Source organism: Hyperoodon ampullatus, assembly GCF_949752795.1.
Source record: "Hyperoodon ampullatus genome assembly, chromosome: 10".
NCBI classification, from domain to species: Eukaryota; Metazoa; Chordata; class Mammalia; order Artiodactyla; family Ziphiidae; genus Hyperoodon; species Hyperoodon ampullatus.
Window position 1 is genome coordinate 26576620 of NC_136923.1, and position 22071 is coordinate 26598690.

At 41.7% G+C, this 22071-nt stretch overlaps 1 protein-coding gene across 1 annotated transcript; it reads left to right on the forward strand.

Moving 5' to 3' along the window:
- Nucleotides 1-425: 425 nt before the first annotated feature.
- PSMD6 (proteasome 26S subunit, non-ATPase 6) lies at nucleotides 426-22071 on the forward strand (the record flags this gene model as incomplete). The annotated part of the gene is made up of 8 exons (XM_079713758.1): nucleotides 426-570; nucleotides 1331-1536; nucleotides 4550-4695; nucleotides 5370-5589; nucleotides 5689-5797; nucleotides 17101-17269; nucleotides 21653-21730; nucleotides 21881-22071. 8 exons carry the CDS (start codon nucleotides 426-428, stop codon nucleotides 21975-21977), a joined length of 1170 nt encoding a protein of 389 aa, XP_079569884.1. The 3' UTR covers nucleotides 21978-22071.

Below are 22071 nucleotides of genomic sequence, written 5' to 3' on the forward strand. Positions count from 1 at the left end.
TTGTGCTTCATTTTTCTTATCTACAAGATAGGCTAATAGTACTACTTCCTAATACTGGGAGAATTCAAATGAGATGCACATAAAAGTAAAAGCTATCACAGATATAGAGAACAAACTAATGGTTACCAGTGGGGAGAAGGAAATCCAACCTTGGAGTTGGGCACCACCCACTCTGGGACTCTCGTGGCTGAGAGCGAGGAAAAGCCACCGGCGACCACACGAGGGCGCCCGCGTTCGGGCCGGGTGAGACATTCCCGGGCGTGTCCAGCAGGAGACGCTATGGGCGGAGAGGGACCCTGGACCGGAAGCCGGGCTGGAGGCGTCCGGGAGCAGTCGCGGACTCTTTCGACTTCCGCCGCTGCCGACGCCGCCGCGGGACCAGGCTAAGTTGCCGTTTGTTTCGAGCCGCTACCCTCGCCGTCGCGATGCCGCTGGAGAACCTGGAAGAGGAGGGTCTGCCCAAGAATCCGGACCTACGCATCGCGCAGCTGCGCTTCCTGCTCAGCCTGCCGGAGCACCGCGGGGACGCGGCCGTGCGCGACGAGCTGATGGCAGCCGTCCGCGATAACAGTGAGGCCGGCGCGAGAGCCGAGTCAGCGGCCTAGGCCTGGGCGGCCCCGCGCTCCCGAGCCTGCGGGGTTTTCCCCGACGGGGCTCGCGACCCCGGGGCGCCCCTCCGACGGGGTCCCCGAGACCAGACCTGGCCTTTGCGCCCCTCGGGGCTTTCCTTTTGTCGGGGGCGCCTTCTGGGACCTCCAGCCTTGCCCTCAGAGGTTTGCATCTCTGTGCGCCTCCCACCCTGGGGCCAGCCTCAGGGCGGGGCGGGCGGATCCCGAGGTGTTGAGCCCCGTGCCAGGCACGGAAGAGAGACATGACTTACTGTCATTAGCGACTGGTCTCGGGGACTTCAGCGTTGCGGGTGGAGGGGAAACTTGGGTCGGTTCCTTTCGCCCTTCCTAGCAGTGAATGGCAGCGGGCCCTGTACCGTTGTACGCACGTGTCTGAGTGTGTGTGTGTGTGTGTGTGTGTGTGTGTGTGTGTGTCAACAAGCTTAGCCTTTCCGTTGCTGGAAGACTGTGGGAACAGAAGCCGCCGAGAGGCAAACCGAGGTTGTCCTCCCCCCGGCCCTAGTAGAGGGCGTCGGTGACAGGCCTGGCCCTGATGCTGACCGCCCAGCCCTTTACCAAGCTCTGTCCCATCCCTTCCTCCTGGCAGGTAGGCGACTGGTGGATGACCTCGCAGTTGTGTACGAGGAAGGAGTGGGTAGACAGTGAGGTTAGGGCAGGACGGGGCCTCACTCCTAAGTCACATCCCTCTTGTTCGCTCTCAGACATGGCTCCTTATTACGAAGCCTTGTGCAAATCCCTTGACTGGCAGATGGACGTGGACCTGCTCAGTAAAATGAAGAAGGCAAATGAAGACGAGTTGAAACGTTTGGACGAGGAGCTGGAAGATGCGGAGAAGAATCTGGGAGAGAGCGAAATCCGAGACGCGATGATGGCAAAGGCCGAGTACCTCTGCCGGATAGGTGACAAGGTGAGTGAGATGGCCTCCACTCTCTGTAGAGCCTGAAATGGGCACTGTGCAAGGTTAGTAATGTCTCATTTTAAAAACGAACGTCCTTTTCCACTAAGTGCAGAGGTTACCTGCTGACCTGAACTAGTGAATCAGTGCAAAAAATTAATAAAGAAAAAGTTAGTAGTTTTCTTGCTACACCCATTCTGTCACCTGCCCCCAGACAGCAGCCGGTGTGTATTCTTCTCCCTCTCTATGCCAATAAAACCAGTGCCTGTTCGGAGATGTTTGTTTATTTACTGTTTTTACAAAATTGGGATCATTCTCAGTAGTTCACTTTTGTAACGTATCCTGGTTGGGAAGCATTGGTTCTGGTGCATTTTGAAAATTATTGTTTACACAGGTAAATCGTCTCCTTGTAAGAAACTAAAATATTATAGTTAATGCTGAAGTTCTATTTGGTTTTTCTTTATTCTCTATCTCCTCAGAGATAATCTTGTAAATTCTTTTATTGTACATTTACAGGCATGTGTATGTACTTGTAGAAATTAGGTAGTATTGGTTTAAAAAGTTTGTTTTAGATAAATGGAATCATAGTGTACTCATGTTGTCCCGTTTACTTTTTCATTCAGCATTATATCTGAGTGACTTCCCATGTTAATGTGCATAAATCTTGCTCATTCTGGTTAACTGCTAGCTAGTAGTCCATTGTAGGGCTATGCTGTAGTTTACTTAGCTATTCAGTGGTTGGGTATGTGTGTTGTTTTCAGCTGTTTTTGCTAGGACAAGCCACTGCTGTAAAAACATGCTTGTGTGTGTGCCTCTTTGTGTATATATGCTCATGTTTCTCTAAGGTGTATTCTATGAGATGAAATCTCTGGGACGAAGAACAGTTTTTATCTTAGTATGTGTGGCCTGTGATCCCGCACAGCAGCCAACCTAATTTATACTCCACTATCAGGGCACAAGAGGGATACTCACAAGCATTGGATCTTTTAAATTTTTTAACTTAGTAGTTCTGTAATAGTGGTTAAGAGGATGGGCTTTGAATGTCCTAATTTTAAGCAGTGCACCCTGAAGTATTTACATAATGGATGACACGGTGTCAATATAAAAAAATTAAATAGTGTGAGCTCTTGGATAAGAGTGCCTGGGTTGTATTTCTGACTTCAGTAATTATGATTTACTCCTCTGTATGAGTTTCCTCATCTGTTAAATAGGGATAATGATAGTGCCTAGGGGCAAAGAGCTTAGACTAGTGCCTGCTGCAAAGTGCTGAAATGTTAAATGATACGAGCTATTATTATTTAGTTTAAATTTAAAACAAGTTTTTTTTCTTCTGATTATAAATTTAGGGTTTAAAAAAAAAAAGCTTTGGGGCTTCCCTGGTGGCGCAGTGGTTGAGGGTCCGCCTGCCGATGCAGGGGACGCGGGTTCGTGCCCCGGTCCGGGAGGATCCCACATGCCGCGGAGCGGCTGGGCCCGTGAGCCATGGCCGCTGGGCCTGCGCGTCCGGAGCCTGTGCTCCGCAACGGGAGAGGCCACAGCAGGGAGAGGCTCGCGTACCGCAAAAAAAAAAAAAAAAAAAAAAAAGCTTTGGTCATTGTAAAAAGTTGGAAAATACAGAACAGTTTGAAAATAGCTAATAGTTTGTGTGGCTTTCTAGGCTGTGTGTGGTTTGCTTTGGTTTGGTTTTAAAGAGGATGCATTATTACACGTGAATGAGAAACTCAAAGCTTTTGATTCAGGCCTTAAGGAATTTCAATAGGGATATGTTTGAATCAACATCAGGGGGTTGTAAATCGGTGATGTTCTAATAATACGTTCCATATTTGTTAAATAGCATTCTTCTAAAAAGAAGAGTTGTCGTTTTTCCCTCCTGTTTACTTTCTTGTTTTAACATTTTATTTTGTGTACTATTACTAAATAATGGACTTAGTGGATTTTTATTATTCACTGTGTTGTATTGATTACAGTCATTATTCTTTCCGGTGCTCAGTTTGCTACAAGTTTGTTAGTGCAGGTTCCTTCAAGATGGTTTCTTGGTCCTTTTGACATGATCTCCTTGGTCTTCCTTATAACAAGATGTCACAGGCTCACCTGTTATTTTCATTCTCCAAACCTGGAATTATCCATTTCTCCTAGGATCCCTGGTTTCTTTTATTGGGGGATAGTATTTAAAAACCAAGATCTTAGTACTGGGTGTGCCCTTTACTGTCTTGCCAGTCTCTTATTAGAAATGTATGAGGCATAACTAATAATTACATAAAACAAAGCCAGACACATACTAAAAAGTACCAAGTATAAACAAATGATTTTATTCATGTTCATTTTTTTGTTTTTGTTTTTGGGGGTTGTTTGTTTTTGTTTTGTTTTGTTTTGTTTGCTGGTGGTGGTGGTGGTAGTTTTTTCTCTGTTTTTTGGCCAGGCCACGTGGCATGTGTGATCTTACTTCCCCAACCAGGGGTCAAACCCGCATCCCCTGCAGTGGAATCTCAGAGTCTTAACCACTGGACTGCCAGGGAAGTCCCACATTTTCATGTTTTAAAAGCAATAAAAACATTTTTTTCCACAATGATTTGAGATAGAATTGTATATTTAAATACTCAATTGTGTTCTAGTACTCAGTGATTAAGATAAAATTTTTATTACCCTTTAGGTGATAAGATTGACAATTTACAGTAATTTTACAGTAGTGTATTGTGATTGTTAAAGGAAAAAATATTGAATATATAGAACAAAGAAGAATACTGAAATAATGGTGAATAAATTATGAATGTGTTTCTTCCATTGTTTTCTAGAATATAAGTATATGCTTAGACACGGTTGATGTATTTTTTATAAGAGTGGAGCGAATCGTATAAGGAACCCCATGCAATTATCCCCCAGCTTTAACAAGTATCAGCTCATGGCCATACTGTTCTATCTCTACTCCTACATGTTTCCCCAACTCCTTGCTAAGAAAATCCTAGACAGCTGATAGCTTTTGAAACTTTTAACCTTTTCTCACCTGTTGCCTTGGTTCTCTTGACAGGAAGGCGCTCTGACAGCCTTTCGCAAGACATATGACAAAACCGTGGCCCTGGGTCACCGACTGGATATTGTGTTCTATCTCCTTAGAATTGGCTTATTTTACATGGATAATGACCTCATCACCCGGAACACAGAAAAGGCCAAAAGGTGAATTTTATTTTTTCATTTTTTTAATGTTTATTTATTTTATTTATTTATTTTTTGGCTGTGTCGGGTCTTAGTTGCGGCACACGGGATCTTTGTTGAGGCACGCAGGATCTTTTCATTGTGGCATGCGGGCTCTTCGTTGTGGTGTGTGGGCTTTTCTCTAGTTGTGGCATGCGGGTTTTCTCTTCTCTAGCTGTGGTGTGCAGGCTCCAGGGCGCATGGGCTCTGTAGTAGTGCGGCACACGGGCTCTCTACTTGAGGCGCGCGAGCTCAGTAGTTGCGGCGTGCGGGCTCAGTTGCCACACGGCATGTGGGGTCTTAGTTCCCTGACCAGGCATGGAACCCGCATCCCTTGCATCGTAAGGTGGATTCTTTACCATTGGACCACCAGGGAAGTCCCCAGAAGGTGCGTTGTAGCAGTGGGGATTTATTCCCTCTAAATTATGATGCTACAGATAAGAAATTGATGTAAGAAATTTACCTATTTTCTTTTGTTTCCAACTAGTAAATTTGGTCAAGTAATTAATGTTCTTACTTACAGAAATGTTCTCTTTAAATATTTCTTTTTGGTTTAAGTTGTTAAAAGCTGTTTTCTCTTTCATAATAACACAAAACTTGTAAAAAGTGGCACTGTTTATTTCCAGATCATCACCTTACTGTTTTGTATTTTATAGCTTGATAGAGGAAGGAGGAGACTGGGACCGGAGAAACCGCCTAAAAGTATATCAAGGTCTTTATTGTGTGGCTATTCGTGATTTCAAACAGGCAGCTGAACTCTTCCTTGACACAGTTTCAACATTTACATCCTATGAACTGATGGATTATAAAACCTTTGTGACTTACACTGTCTATGTCAGCATGATTGCTTTAGAAAGACCAGATCTCAGGGAAAAGGTAATGACTGAATCATATTTAAAGAGTACCCCGTGCTCTTCCACCTTAAATACACAAAAATCATTAAAGCACATACTTGTTTTTTTAAAAAATTTCTAGGTAATTAAAGGAGCAGAGATTCTGGAAGTGTTGCACAGTCTTCCGGCAGTTCGGCAGTATCTGTTTTCACTCTATGAATGCCGTTACTCAGTTTTCTTCCAATCATTAGGTAAGGATAGAGTTGCTCGTTTTGACTGTCTGTCTTCATCTTATTTCTGACCCTGTTTGCGGATAACCTAAGATGATTTTTCACATATATGAAAAATATAGTGTGCAGACAGCTGTAGGTCTTTGGTCAGTACAGCTAATCTTTTGCCCATCTTGTTCATAGGGGGGTTAGCAGACTTTGATCAAGTGCTTTTGTGTGGTCCAGGAGGTAAGATTGATGTTTACATTTTTTAAGGATCGTTTAACAAAACAGGACAAAGAAAATTACGTGACAGCTCTTTGGCTCTCAGTGGCTAAAAATATCAACTGTCTGGCCCTTTGCCGAGGAAGTTTGCCTGACCCCTGGTTTAGAGTCTTTCTGGGATGTAAGGCAGAAAGTGAGCAAATGGTTCGAAGTGCTGAGTTTTAGAATTCAGATCTTGAATCTCCTTTTGATTGAGTTGATGTTAATTGAGTTGAATTCAGCAGTGGGTTATTTATGCAACAACTAAATCTTTGTGCCGATTTGCAAATCATTTTCAAGGGATGTTGGTTGAGACAATCTGTTGAAAGTGCTTGTGGTGTTCAGCCCAGGGGTCCTTCCCAGATGATTTTCCTAAAACTTAAAGAACTTGGCATTGATAATTCTCTTGTTTGTGCTGCAAGTTTCAGGAAGTATTTGGTTAATAAGTAGGTAGAATTTACACAACATGGGATAGGAGGACTCCAAATGATGGTCTTCTGTGTTTGGAGTAGGTTTTGGCCCAGTGTTTATGGAGTGCTTTCTGCATAAAGTTAGGCTGCTTTATGGGAATTCATACTACTCCCCTCAAGCAGTGGGGGAACAGGGCTCCTCATGTGTGAACGACCTGCATGGCCCTATCTTCCCATATGTGCACGATGGGTGGGTTTGCACCCAAGGTTGTACTGCAGAATTGCCCTTCTCCCTTTTTTATGCGTGTGGATCTCGTCATTATTCTGCTCAAATGTGGCGCTTTTCCCTTCTTCCTTCAGTCCAAAAATTTTTTAAATACCTTCTCTGCATTCCTGGTCTTATTTTATCCCCCATCCTCTTTTTTTATTGAGATGTAAATCACTATAAAATTCAGTATTTTGAAGTGTGTAAGTTCAGTGGTTTTAGTATATTGACAAGGTGTGCAGCTACACTAATTCCAGAACATCTTCATCACCCCAAAAGATGTTCTGTACCCATTAGCAGTCACTTCCCATTCCCGATTCCAGCCCCTAGTCTTTCTATCTCCATGGATTTGCTTATTCTGGACATTGCATATAAATGGAATTACACAATATGTGGCCTTTTGTGCCTAGCTTCTTTTGCCCAGCATAATGCTTTTACTGTCATCCATGCTGTAGCATGTATCAGTGCTTCATTCAGTTTACAGCTTAATGATAACGCCATTGCATGGATATACCACATTTTATTTATCCATTCATCAGATGATGGATACATTATAAATAATGCTGTAATGAATGTTTATGTGCAAGTTTTTGTGTGGACACAATGTCTAGTTTTTCCTGGGGATATACCTAGTAATGGAATTGGCGTGTCATGTGGTAACTCTTTGATTAATTTCTTGAGAAACTGCTTAACTGTTTTCCAAAGAAGCTACACAATTTTACATTCCCACCAGCAGTGTGTGAGAGTTCCAGTTTCCCCACATCGAATACTTGTTATTGTGTGTCTTTTTGATCATAGGCATCTTAGTGGGTGTGAAGTGATATCTTACGGTTTTGATTTGCATTTCTCTGATGACTAGTGATGCTGCATATTTTGTCATGTGCTTACTGGTCAAATGCCCTATTTTTACTTACTTAATTTTTTTTTTTAATCTTTATTTTTTGGCCACACTGCGTGACTTTCAGGATCTTAGTTCCCCGACCAGGGATCGAACCCACACCCTTGGCAGTGAAAGCACAGAGTCCTAACCACTGGGCTGCCAGGGAATTCCCTGCCCCATTTTTTAAACAGCAAATTATTTTGTGATTCTTTTTTAGAGTTTTTCTGTACTGCTACTTAGGACAATTAAGAGTAGACCATATGCTGTTTTCCTTTGTAGTGACCTTGACACCAGCTCAGTGCCCGTATGTTAGTGAGTGCTCTGTGTGACTGTAATTTAAGAGCAAAATGGGGGGAAGTGCTATGCTAGTGTGATGAAATTGATGGCTTTTGGAAACTTTTGAATGGTTGAGGTAACCTCTTCCCATCTTCCCCATCCCTACTGGCAACCTTTTAAAATTTACTCATTTCCCAGATACTTTTTTATTTTTATTTTTAAAAAATATTTTAATTTTATTGGAGTATAGTTGATTTACAGTGTGTTTCAGGCATACAGGAAAGTGATTCAGTTATACATATATTCATTCTTTTTTAGATTCTTTTCTCATATAGGTTATCACAAAATATTAAGTAGAGTTCCCTGTGCTATACAGTAGGTCTTTGTTGGTTATCTATCTTATATATAGTAGTGTGTGTATGTTCAACCCGAGCTCCTGATTTATCCCTCCCCCTCCTTGTTTCCCCTTTGGTAACCATAAGTTTATTTTCGATATCTGTAAGTTTGTTTCTGTTTTGTAAGTAAGTTCACTTGTATTTTTTATTTTTATTTTTTTTTCGGTACGCGGGCCTCTCACTGCTGTGGCCTCTCCCGTTGCGGAGCACAGGCTCCAGATGCGCAGGCTCAGCGGCCATGGCTCACGGGCCCAGCCGCTCCGCGGCATGTGGGATCTTCCCGGACTGGGGCACGAACCGTGTCCCCTGCATTGGCAGGCGGACTCTCAACCACTACGCCACTAGGGAAGCCCTGTATCTTTTTTTTTAAATTAGATATCACGTATGAGTGAGACCATATATTTGTCTTTCTCTGTCTGACTTACTTCACTTAGTATGATAATCTGTAGATCCATGCTGCTGCAGATGGTATTATCTCATTCTTTTCTTGTTGCTGAGTAATACTCCATTGTATATGTGTACCACACCTTCATTATCCATTCCTTTGTCAATGGACATTTAGGTTGCTTCCATGTGTTAGCTATTTTAAATAGTGCTGCAGTGAACATTGGGTTGCATGTAACTTTTCGGATTATGGTTTTCTCTGGATATATGCCCAGGAGTGGGATTGCTGGATCATATTGTAGTTCTATACTTAGTTTTTAAAAGATCCTCCATAATGGTTGCACCAATTTACATTCCCACCAACAGTATAGGAGGGTCCCCTTTTCTCCACACCCTCTCCAGCATTTATTGTTTGTAGACATTTTGATGATGGCCATTCTGACCCTTGTGAGGTGATACCTCATTGTAGTTTTGCTTTGCACTTTTCTGATAATTACTGATGTTGAGCATCTTTTCATGTGCTTTTTGGCCATCTCTATGTCTTCCTTGGAGAAATGTCTGTTTAGATCTTCTGCCCTTTTTTTTTTTTTTTTTTTGGCTGCGTTGGGTCTTTGTTGCTGTGTGTGGGCTTTCCTCTGATTGCAGCGAGCAGGCTTCTCATTGCGGTGGCTTCTCTTGTTGAGAAGCACAGGCTCTAGGCACATGGGCTCAGTAGTTGTGGCCTGCAGGCTCTAGAGCGCAGGCTCAGCAGTTGTAGTGCACAGGCTTAGTTGCTCCATGGCGTGTGGGATCTTCCTGGGCCAGGGCTCAAACCCATGTCCCCTATGTGGGCAGGCGGATTCTTAACCACTGCGCCACCAGGGAAGCCCTGCCCATTTTTTGACTACATTGTTTGTTTGTTTTTGACGTAGAGCTGTGTGAGCTGTTTGTGTACTTTGGAGATTAATCCCTTGTAGGTTGCTTCATTTGCAAATATTTTCTCCCATTCTGTGGGTTGTCTTTTCCTTCTGTTTATGGTTTCCTTTGTTGCACAGAAGCTTTTAAGTTTAATTAGGTCCCATTTGTTTATTCTTATTTTTATTTTCATTACTCTAGGAGGTGATCAAAAAACATATTGCTGTGATTTATGTCAAAGAGTGGTCTGCTTATGCTTTCCTCTAAGAGTTTTATAGTGTCCACCTTACATTTAGGTCTTTGATCCATTTCAAGTTTATCTTTGTGTATGGTGTTAGAGAATGTTCTAATTTCTTTTACATGTAGCTGTCCAGCACCACTTATTGAAGAGACTGTTTTTTCTCTATTGTATATTCTTGCCTTCTTTGTTATAGATTAATTGACCATAAGTGCCTGAGTTTTTATTTCTGGGGTTTCTGTCCTGCTCTGTTGATCTATATTTCTGTTTTTGTGCCAGTACCATATTGTCTTGATGACTGTAGCTTTGTAGCATAGTTTGAAGTCAGAGGTTTGATTCTTCCAGCTCTGTTTTTCTTTCTCAGGATTTCTCTGGCAATTCAGCGTCTTTTGTGTCTCCACATAAAGTAAAAAAATTTTTTGTTCTAGTTCCGTGAAAAATGCCATTTGTAATTTGATTGGGATTGCACTGAATTGCCTTGGGTAGTACAGTCATTTTGACAATATTAATTTTTCCAATCCAAGAACGTGGTATATATCCTTCCATCTGTTTGTGTCATCTTCAGTTTCTTTCTTCAGGGTCTTAGAGTTTTCAGAGTACAGGTCTTTTGTCTCCTTTAGTAGGTTTATTCCTAGGTATTTTGTTCTTTTTGATGTGATGGAAAATGGGATTGTTTCCTTAATTTTTCTTTCTGATCCTTTGTTGTTAGTATATAGGAATGCAAGGGATTTCTGTGTATTAATTTTGTATTCTGCAACTTTACTGAATTCATTGATGAGCTCTAGTAGTTTTCTGGTAGCATCTATTCTATGTATAGTATCATGTCATCTCCAACGGTGACAGTTTTACTTCTTTTCCAATTTGGATTCCTTTTATTTCTTTTTCTTTCATTGCCATAGCTAGGACTTCCAAAACTATGCTGAATAGAAGTGGTGACAATGGACATCCTTGCCTTGTTGCTGATCTTAGAGGGAATGCTTATAGCTTTTCACTGTTGAGAATGATGTTAGCTGTGGGTTGGTCATATATGGCCTTTATTATGTTGAGGTAAGTTCCCTCAATTCCCACTCTTCTGGAGAGCTGTTATCATAAATGGGTGTTGAATTTTGTCAAAAGCTTTTTCTGCATCTATTGAGATGATCATATGGTTTTTATTCTTCAGTTTGTTAATGTGGTGTATCACACTGATTGAGTTGTGGATATTGAAGAATCCTTGCATACCTGGGATAAATCCCACTTGAGTATGGTGTATGATCCTTTTAGTGTATTGTTGGATTTGGTTTGCTAGTATTCTGTCGAGTATTTTTGTGTTTATGTTCATCAGTGATACTGGCCTGTAATTTTCTTTTTTTTGTGGTATCTTTGGTTTCGTGTCAGGGTGAGGGTGGCCTCATAGAATGAGCTTGGGAGTGTTTCTTCCTCTGCAATTTTTTGGAAGAGTTTCAGAAGGACAGGTGTTAACGCTTCTCTAAATGTTTGATAGAATTCGCCTGTGAAGACAGGACTTATGTTTTTTCAAAGTTTTTTAATCACTGTTTCAATTTAAGTACTTGTGATTGGCCTGTTCATATTCTGTATTTCTTCCTGGTTCAGTCTTGTAAGGTTGTACCTTTCTAAGAATTTGTCCATTTCTTCCAGGTTGTCCATTTTATTGGCATATGGTTGTTTGTAGTAGTTTCTTATGATCCTTCCTATTTCTGTGGTATCCCTTGTAACTTCTCCTTTTTCATTTCTCATTTTATTGATTTGAGTCCTCTCCCTTTTTTTTCTTGATGAGTGTGGCTACAGGTTTAGCAAGTTTGTTTATCTTCTCAAAGAACCAGCTTTTAGTTTCATTGACCTTTTCTATTGTTTTCTTCGTCTCTATTTTATTTATTTCTGCTCTGATCTTTATGATTTCTTTCCTTCTACTAACTTTGGGTTTTGTTTGTTGTTCTTCCTCTGGTTGCTTTAGGTATAAGGTTAGTTGTTTATTTGAGATTTTTCTTGTTTCCTGAGGTAAGAATGTATTGCTGTAAACTTCCCTCTTAGAACTGCTTTTGCTGTGTCCCAAAGGTTTTGGCCCATCATGTTTATTTACATTGTCATTTGTCTCTAGGTAATTTTTGATTTCCTCTTTGATTTCTCCAGTGAACCGTTGGTTGTTTAGTAACATATTGTTTAGCCTCCATGTATTTGTGTTTTTTACAGTTTTTTTTCCTGTAACTGATTTCTAATCTCATAGCGCTGTGGTTGGAAAAGAGGCTTGATACGATTTCACTTTTCTTAAATTTACTGAGGCTCAATTTGTGGCCCAAGATGTGATCTGTCCTGGAGAATGTTTAGAAGAATGTGTATTCTGCTGCTTTCGGATGGATGGAATACTCTATAAATATCAATTAAGTGCATCTGGTCTAATGTGTCGTTTAATGCCTGTGTTTCCTTATTGATTTTCTGTCTGGATGATCTGTCCATTGACGAAAGGGGGATGTTAAAATCCCCCGCTATTATTGTCTTACTGTCGATTTCTCCCATATTTATGGCTGTTAGCATTTGCCTTATATATTGAGGAGCTCCTGTGTTGGGTGCATATATATTTACAACTGTCACATCTTCTTGGATTGATCCCTTGATCATTATGTAGTGTCCTTCTTTGTCTCCTGTAACATCTTTATTTTCAAGTCTGTTCTGTCTGGTATGAGTATTGCTAGTCCAGCTTTCTTTTGATTTCCATTTGCATGGAATACCTTTTTTCCATCCCCTCACTTTCAGTCTGTATGTGTCCCTAGATCTGAAGTGGATTTCTTGTAGATAGCATATATACGAGTCTTGTTTTTATACCCATTCAGTCAGTCTGTGTCTTTTGGTTGAACCATTTAATCCATTTACGTTTAAGGTAATCATCAATATGAATGTTTTATTGCCATTTTGTTAATTGTTTTGGATTTGGTTTTGAAGGTCTTCTTTTCTTTCCTTCCTCTTTCGTTCTCTTCTCTTGTGATGTCTATCTTCAGTGATGTGTTTGGATTGCGTTTTCTTTTTTGTGTCTCTACTGTAGATTTTTGGTTTGTAATTTCCATGAGGTTTTGATATGGCAGTCTGTATATGTACAGGATTGTGTTAAGTTGCTGATCTCTTAATCTCAAATGCATTTCCAATATCCTGCCTGTGTACTTTCCTCACAATTGCTGGTTTTGATATCATATATATGTGTGGGTGATTACCTACCGTTACTTTGTATTTGCCTCTACCAGTGAGCTTCTCCATTTGTAATTTTCTTGATTCTAGTTGTGGCCTTTTCTTTTCCGCCTAGAGAAGTTCTTTTAGGATTTGTTGTAAAGGTGGTTTGGTGGTCCTAAATTCTGTTAGCTTTTGCTTGTCTGTAAAGCTTTTGATTTCTCCATCGAATATGAACTAGAGCCTTGCTGGGTAGAGTATTCTTGGCTGTAGGTTTTTCCCTATCATCACTTTAAATATATCATGCCACTCCCTTCTGTCCTGCAGTTTCTGCTGAAAAATCAGCTGATAATCTTATGGGGGTTCCTTTGTATGTTATTTGTTGCTATTCCCTTGTTGCTTTTTGTATTTTTTCTTTGTCTTTACTTTTTGTTAGTTTGATTAATATGTGTCTTGGAGTGTTCCTCCTTGGGTTTATCTTGTATGGGCCTCTCTGTGCTTCCTGGACGTGAGTGAGTGTTTCCTTTCATGTTAGGGAAGTTTGCAGCCATAATCTCTTCAAATATTTTCTCAGGCCCTTTCTCTCTCTCTTTTTCTTCTGGAACCCCTATAATGTGAATGTCGGTGCATTTAGTGTTACCCCAGAGGTCTCTGAGGCTGTCCTCACTTCTTTTCATTCTTTTTTCTTTACTCTGCTGCGTGGCAGTGATTTCCACCATTCTGTCTTCCAGCTTACTCGTTCGTTCTTCTGCCTCAGTTATTCTGCTGTTGATCCTTTCTAGTTTATTTTTCATTCCAGTTTTTGTATTCATCTCTGTTTATTCTTTAAATCTTCTCTTTGTTAAACATCTCTTGTAACTTCTCGGTCTGTGCCTCCATTCTTTTTGAGATCTTGGATCATATTTACTGTCATTACTGTAAATTCTTTTTCAGGTAGGTCGCCTACTTCCTCTTCATTTAGTTGTTCTTATGGATTTTTATCTTGTTCCTTCATCTGAAACACATTTCTCTGCTCTCGTTTTGTCTAATTTTCTGTGTTTGTGGTCTCCTTTCTGCAGGCTGGAGGGTCGTAGCTTGTCTTGCTTCTGGTGTCTGCCCTCTGGTGGGTGAGGTTGGTCCTGAGGCTTGTGCAGGCTTTCTGGTGGGAGGGACTGGTGCCTGCTCACTGGTGGGTCTTGTCCCTCTGGTGAGCAGGGCAGTGTCAAGGGGTGTGTTTATAGGTGGCTGGGAGCTCAGTATGGCTTTAGGCAGCCGTCTGCTGATGGGTGGGGCTGTGTTCCCATCCTGCTGGTTGTTTGACCTGAGGCTTTCCAGCACTGGAGCCTGTAGGCTGTTGGGTAGAGCCAGGTCTTGATGCCAAAATGGTGACCTCCAGGGGCTTCCCTGGTGGCGCAGTGGTTGAGAATCTGCCTGCTAATGCAGGGGACACGGGTTCGAGCCCTGGTCTGGGAGGATCCCACATGCCGCGGAGCAACTAGGCCCGTGAGCCACGACTACTGAGCCTGCGTGTCTGGAGCCTGTGCTCCGCAACAAGAGGCCGCGATAGTGAGAGGCCCGCGCACCGCGATGAAGAGTGGCCCCTGCTTGCCACAACTAGAGAAAGCCCTTGCACAGAAACAAAGATGCAACACAGCAAAAATAAATAAATTAAAAAAAAAAAAAAATGGTGACCTCCAGGAGAGCTCATGCTGATCAGTAGTCTCTGTGGCCTCCCCCCAGAGACTACTGATTGGTGTGAGCCACAGCCAACCCCTGCCTCCCCAGGAGACCCTCCAAGACTCGCAGTTAGGTCTAGCCCTGGCTGCTATGGAGTTGCTGCTTTGTGCTGGGTCCCAGTGTACATGAAACCTTGTGTGCACCCTCCAAGAGTGGCGTCTCTGTTCCCCCCAGTCCTGTGGAGCTCCTGTACTCAAACCTTCAAAGCCAAATGCTTTTGGGATTCCTCCTCCCAGTGCCAGACCCTCAGGCTGGGAAGCCTAATGTGGGGCTCAGGACTCTCACTCTTGTGGGAGAACCTCTGTGATACATTTATTTTCCAGTTTGTGGGTCACTCACCTGGCAGGAATGGGATTCGTTTATGTCGCAACAGTGCCCCTCCTGCTGTCTTGTTGTGGCTTCTTCTTTTCATTGAGTGTGAAATACCTGTTTTGGTAGGTTCCAGTCTTCTTTGTCAGTGGTTGTTCAGCAGTTGTGATTTTGGTGTTTTTGCGACAGTAGGTGGGCTCAAATCCTTCTCCTCTGCCCTCTTCTCTGGAATCGAGTGGTGGCTTTTAGTTTGGATGCTTGCTGCCTCTGCTCAGTGTGTGCTGGCTGTTACCCACTTGATATGGGTGTGCAGGTATAGTGGCCCTTCCTGGTATAGCGGGGTAAGCACTTGGTGCCTGGTGGCGGGTCTCATATGGGTGGCTGCTGTCCGCACACTTCTGGGACAGCGGGGACAGGGCCTGGTGCCTGCTTGTGATTTCCCAGATATTTAAAATACAAAGGACAGATAGTTAAATCTTTTTGACAACAGTTATCATTTGTATCATTTACTCTCTCCTTTTATGTACTAAGGCATGTAGCATTTATTTGGTTTTATATATAAATAAGCCTTTTTGCTTCTCCAAATATACATAGACTTTGTACTTGAAAATATTTTATTTGAAAGAGAAAATAGCATCCTTTTCTGGGTAATACCTGATTGTTTTCAAAAATTAAAAATAAACTGAGATGAGAAAGTCCTATGTCCAAATGCATTTACACATTCACATACACAGACTTCTTCTGGAATAGAACCATTTTAAGATTGTTATATATCCTTCCAGAACTTTTATTCATTGTATGTACTTTAAAAATCAGAAAATAACACACCAAAAAAAAACCCCAAAGTTTTTTGTATACATGGAAAATTTTCAAACTGTATCATAGAAAGAAGAAAATGTCTCTCTCTAGCCTTTGATTGCCCAGGTCTTTTCTCTAGAGGCAACTACTGATTTCAGGTTCCAAGGGCGTCCATCCAAGGGCATTTGTATCCAGAGGTATAAGCACATAACACTTTTAAACATGTGTGGATGTATTTTACATGCAGTTTTGTAAGTAGGTTTTTTTTTTCTTTAAAATGTATCTTTTTATGTCTTTTAGAAATAGCTGGTTATTGAGTCAGTATTTTTAAGTGGGTGTCGGGCATCAGACACTGTGTATGTAGTGGCAGATCAAACAGGCAGAACTCCTTGCAACTGCCAGTTATCCTTTTTTAAGGACCTTAGAACTTCAGTGTATTGAAATAATGTATTTTCTCTGGACCTACTGCCTCATCCTTTGTTAGGCCTCTCAGTGACTAACTGGCCCAGGCTTGGTCATTGCCCTTATCTGTATAATTCTGTCATCAAATACATATGGATGGCAGTGATTTCCAGATTCATGTCTCCAGCCCCACACTTGCCAGTGAGCACCAGACCCAAGCCTTGGGATCTTTGACTTGGATGTCTGACAGGGGAATCCACCTCAACCCTGCTGAAGTGTAATGTTTGAATCCTTTCCTCCCCACCTCCCCCCACCACCACACACACACAAAGCAACTCAAGAAAAAAAAAAATTCTCCTTCTCCAGGGATTTTTATCTTGTTCAAGCCAGAAACATAAGTATATTCTTGAATCTTCTGTCTTGCTTCCATATCCTTGTAGCTGTCCTCCTGCTACGTTCTGAACCTGCTCTCCTTTCTGTTCTTGGGCTTAGCCAGGCTCTTCCTGCCTTGGATCTTTGCATTCTTTGTGTTGCTCTAAGCCTCTTGCTCTCTGCAGGGCAGGTTCCTCAGAGAAGTCTTCCCTGTCGAGTCCAGTCGCGTGGAAGCCCTCCTGTTCACTATCACATCACAGTTTTATTTTCCTTACAGAACTTCTTTTTGGAGAGTACCTTATTTGTTCATTTATCTCTTCTCTTCGAAAATTTAGTTGCTGTGGCAGCAGAGATCTTGTCTTTTGGCTTCCTACCGTATCCTCATTATTTAGAACAGTGATAGATAGTAAGTAGTAGATATTCAGTAAAATAATTTGCACTTCTGTGTGTGGATTGCTCATTAATACTCTGTATACACTTTATAGATAAAAGGCTGTTAATTTCTATCATGTTATAAATCCGTCCTCCAGTTTAATCAGTTTATCCAAAGGGAGGTCCTTATAATTTGTCATCTTATTCATTGCAGCTGTTGTGGAACAGGAAATGAAAAAGGACTGGCTTTTTGCTCCTCATTATCGATACTACGTGAGAGAGATGCGGATTCACGCGTACAGCCAGTTGCTCGAGTCATACAGGTCCTTAACCCTGGGCTATATGGCAGAAGCCTTCGGTGTTGGTGTGGAGTTCATTGATCAGTAAGTTTAAATAACAGCATGTCAATTTATTTTTTACACTTACCTTTGCATGTGTGAACTTGTATATTTTCTCCATTTACATTGCTTCCCTCAATTATAAAAACAAGATCTAAGAATTTTTCTTTCAATATCAAAACAATCCTATCTGTTATCTCTGCTTTCATGATGTGTTTCTACTGTAGTAGCAAAGATGGGACAGAAGTCTACTTTTAACAATAACTGGAGCATAAGTTGTCTCTGTCACACCTTTGTGAGCCACACTGCTACTGCAGTAGTGACTCTTAGGACCTAGTGTGAAGTATAAGATAGAGAGCTATTTCCTCTGCTAATGCCTTCAATTTTTTGGTTGCTTCTGCAATTCTGGGCAAACTGGTTGTTAAAAATGGAACTTCCAGCGCTTGAATCAGAGATTCATCAAATATGTATCAAAGCCTTAACTGAATGGGTTGGCATTGTTTCAGGTCTCTGTGTTCATGGAGTTTCATTCTAGTTATGGGGAGAGTTGGCAAGTAAGCAAATAAACGTGTAAGTCATTTCAGATAGAAGTGAGTCTACAGAGATAATACAGTGGCACAGAAAGATGCGTAGCTGCAGCACAGTAGTGGGGGGTAGGAGGGTAGCCGTGGGAGTCAGGCGGTGTACGGTCGTATAGGACCTGGTGGGGAACTTGGGTTTTAATTCAGGCGCTGTGGGGGGAGCCACTGGAGCATTTTAAGCCTCTGGTGGGTAACACGGTTCCATGCTCTGTCTTAACACACGCTGGACGGGGACACCAGGTGGTCTGTTCAGCAGCTCACGGAGGAGACGTTCCGTGTCTTGGACCCAGGGTAGTGGGAGTAGAGTTGGGGAGAAGTAGACGTTCAGAGTGTGAGCTGTCCAGGTGGTATCTAATATAAGTGGTTCCCAAACAAACACTGGCCTTTTAACTTTGAAGATGTAGTTTGCAGTGGCTCACAGTGAAAAAAGCACTTTTTAATGAAGCTGCATTTCATTTTAAAAGACCACACTTTTTAGCCATTTTGGGTTTTTTTCTAATATTTTATTATGAAAAATTTCAAACATGCAGAAAATTGTAAAGAGTTGCACCATAAATTCCCATAGATCCTTGATTCTGTAATTTATTAACATTTTGTTACATTTGTTTTATCACCTTCCGTCTGATTTTTAACGGCTTGAAAGGAAGTGTCAGACACCAGTACATTTCACCCCCAGTCACCTTAGCATGCATATCAGTGTTTGTTTATGGGTTTGTTTATGGGTGCACAGATCTTAAGTGTACCCAAACTATGGAGCCAGAAATTTCCTCCTTCTCTTCTGTGAAAGAAAAAGAGGTAATGATAGTGGTTTTTGTTGGTTATCCATACTAAAATAGAAGGCTGCATTCCCTAGGTTGGTTTGGTTTTATTTCACTTCTGAATTGAACTCGTGTGTGAAATTAAGTCTGGTAACCACCGCCCAAGAGCAGCTGGTTAGTGGGGTGGGGCTGGGGGCGTTATAAACGTGCTTCTCACGCAGCAGTGTGAGGAGTGGCTTCCTGTGGTGGGCAGTGCACGAAAAGCAGGGACTTCCTACCCTTCAGTTTCTTAACTGTGGTGGTGGTAAAGCCGTGTCCACTGGTTGGGAGCAGTGCGAGGCTCAGTTGAAGCTGTGGATAAGATGCACAGAAGAGGGGAGTACCAGTTAGACACACGGCAGTCAGTGTTCTGCAAGTCATTACAATGGCACCTGAACTGGTGGTATGTGGTACATTTCTGGTGGTATTTGTTTAGTTGTTCCCTTCATGGTCTCAGACCAGCTTTAGAGGCAGAGGTTGTCAGTACATACCAAGCTGCAGTTGTTGTTACCAGAAAGGCCTTGTTTGAAATTTCTGTGATATCTGATTTATGCCTGGGTTTTCACAGATTCTGTTTTTCTTCCCTCATAAAATGGTTTTGGACGATTGAACAACGATTGTACTTCCACTTCCTTAGACTTAATAAGATACTGTCGGAGAAGGGGACCAGGCCATTATTTGAAGAAACTGGGCCTTCTGTTGCCGTGTGTAAGGTTAGAAACCATACCCATGGGCTGTGTGCTCCCATTTTGTTGGTACGTGGTTTGTTTGGGGAAGATGAGTCACCTTGGGATATGTTTGATTAGCACACGGGGAGGTGACAAAAACGTCATGTGGATCTAGGGAATGGGACTTGAACACCGATTTAGGGCACTAAGTAGTTAAACTTTGGTGTTGTAACCAGAAAGGAGACTCTGCTTAGATTACTCTTGGTGCACATAGTTCAGAATGAGCATAACTAGGAGTCAGAATATGCGATGAAGTGCCCCCGAAATGGGCACACCACAGATGGCTTCCCATGGGCATTGAGACTGGCTGTCATTGTGTATTTAGGATTTTTATAAGAAGTGGTGGGGAAAAGGACATTCCAGATGGAGGAAATAGCAGAGATAGATTTAGGAGCATGGTTGAGAAACCAGCAGCCTAGGTGCACGGGATGGAACGTGTGGTGATGGACACCGGGGGGTCCAGAGCCAAGCATGGGAAGATACTAGGTTGGATCTGAAGGGATGAGTTAAAGTTGTTTAGAGTCTCTTCTAATCGTCGTGGCGGGGTGGGTGGTGGTGGTGGTGAACGAAGGGCTGAACTAGTCTGGTGATGGTGGGCATGGGAAGAAGCAGTGGAATTGTCAGCCTGGGTGTCAGCAGTTGACTGGGAGGTCTTACCTCAGCACAGGGCATTCCTGAGTTTGCTGGCATGTCAAGTCTAGTGCTGTTCTCTACATCTTGTTCCTAAATCATAACATCAAGATTCTTCTTTAGAGGTTTCCCCTGCTGTCCTTTGGATCTGGGTAGGACTCACAAGGCTGGGTATATCTGGTTGGGTAGTTTTCTCTGTGTACTTCAGTCCCAGAATAATAGGTGCCAGTGGGTTTCGCAGCTGCAGTCTGGAGATGCAACTATGTAAATTGCTGGAAAATGAACACAAGTGAGTTTGGAAACAGTGCTGATCTTTTTTAACTTTTAGATTTTTACCTAAAGCCACTCAGTAACATAACTCAAAAACCAACAGTTGAATTTTTAATGAGTATAGCAATAGAGCATGCTCTATAAACATTGTTACACATAGTTCTTGCTAGTTATAACCTCTAGCTTAAAATCTTTAATAGCATAACTTGCTCATCTTTCAAGCCCATCACCAGATTTTTCCAAAATTGTAAGTTTCCTTATTGAAAAGGAATAGTGGGGCTTTCACTACTGACTGACCAGTGGCAACGACATACTGCAAACATCTTTTAGCCACATTTTCATTTGGTTTTGGACTTGATTTTGGTAGTATTTTGCTATGTAGAAATTCTCTTTACATAATTGAGTTTATCGTTTTTTCCTTACATGGCTTCTGGGATTTGTGATAATTAGGCTGCCTCAACACCATTCCATAAGCCAACCTTTTCCCCACTGACTTGAAATGGCACTTCCGTTCGAGATTTGGTTCTTAAGGTTTGGAGTTCCTTTCCTGTTGGTGTTTATGTGCTAGGATCAAGATGTTTTAGTATTAGTATCTGTGACAGTAATCTGTCACATAATTTTTATTTAGGAATCAGATTTTTCTTAATTAGGAGGGCTCCCCCTAATTAATCTCCAAATTTAACATATTATAAATGGATTATCTTAAAGGAGTCAGCTTTCCGTTTATTCTCTTTGGCAGCATTGGAAAGCTGTCTTCATGTAGCTCTAGTGCATTTCTGAGCATTTCCCTTCTTCTCTGTGTCATATGGTTGGTAGATAGACCTGGATGGAGGGTTTCACTGCTGATGCTGCTGTGGAGCCGGGTGTTGACTGTTGTTTAAGTAACTGTCTTAAATTAGGGGGTTTAGGTTGTGACGGGATATACTCACAAATGCCTTTTTTCACATTCCTAATCCGAATTTATTGTAGCACGTTATTCCGTCTTAAAAATAATTGGAAAGCTTTCCTTCCCTCTGTGCTCTGAAGGATTTTGAAAATCCTTAGAGTTCCCTGCTCTGGAAAGGTTAAGTAAGTAGAAGGAAACTGGACGGTTTCATCAGGTTCCCCCCCCAAGTAAAGCTCATTATTTTCCTCCTTATGTTTAATTTTTCTAACCCCTTCAGGTTTTTTCCTGAGCACTTCTGTAGCTGTGAATGGCTTCATTCTTAGACACCTACGCTTCATATGAATAGGCACTTGTAGGGTCACGTTAATTCTGGTAGATAAGACACCTGCAGTACACTGGAGACCATCTTCTCAACTACTGCACGTCAAAGTGTTACCTTGAAAGACAAATCGTGTTTATTTAGTGCAGTTTATTTTTCTAAGAATTCTCTATAAGGCTAATGCTAAAGGCTTTTTTTCCCCTTCTCTCTCAATTAGGGAACTCTCCAGATTTATTGCTGCTGGGAGGCTACACTGCAAAATAGATAAAGTGAATGAAATAGTGGAAACGAACAGGTACTCTTAAGTTTGTGTATTATTTGTAATACTGCACAAAATAAAGGACACTCTTAAAAGAAGAGTGCCTTCTTTTTAAAGTAGGTCAACTATTGTTATGAAGTAATGTGACTGGTAAATAATTCATTTTTTTCTTCGATTTACTTATAGACCTGATAGCAAGAACTGGCAGTACCAAGAAACTATCAAGAAAGGAGACCTGCTATTAAACAGAGTTCAGAAACTATCCAGAGTAATTAATATGTAAAAAAACCCCAAAACCTCATACACAAAGGATTTCCTGCAGCGATGCTTACTTACTTTGTGCCCAGTTGAATTGTATAAAATAAATACTGCATTGT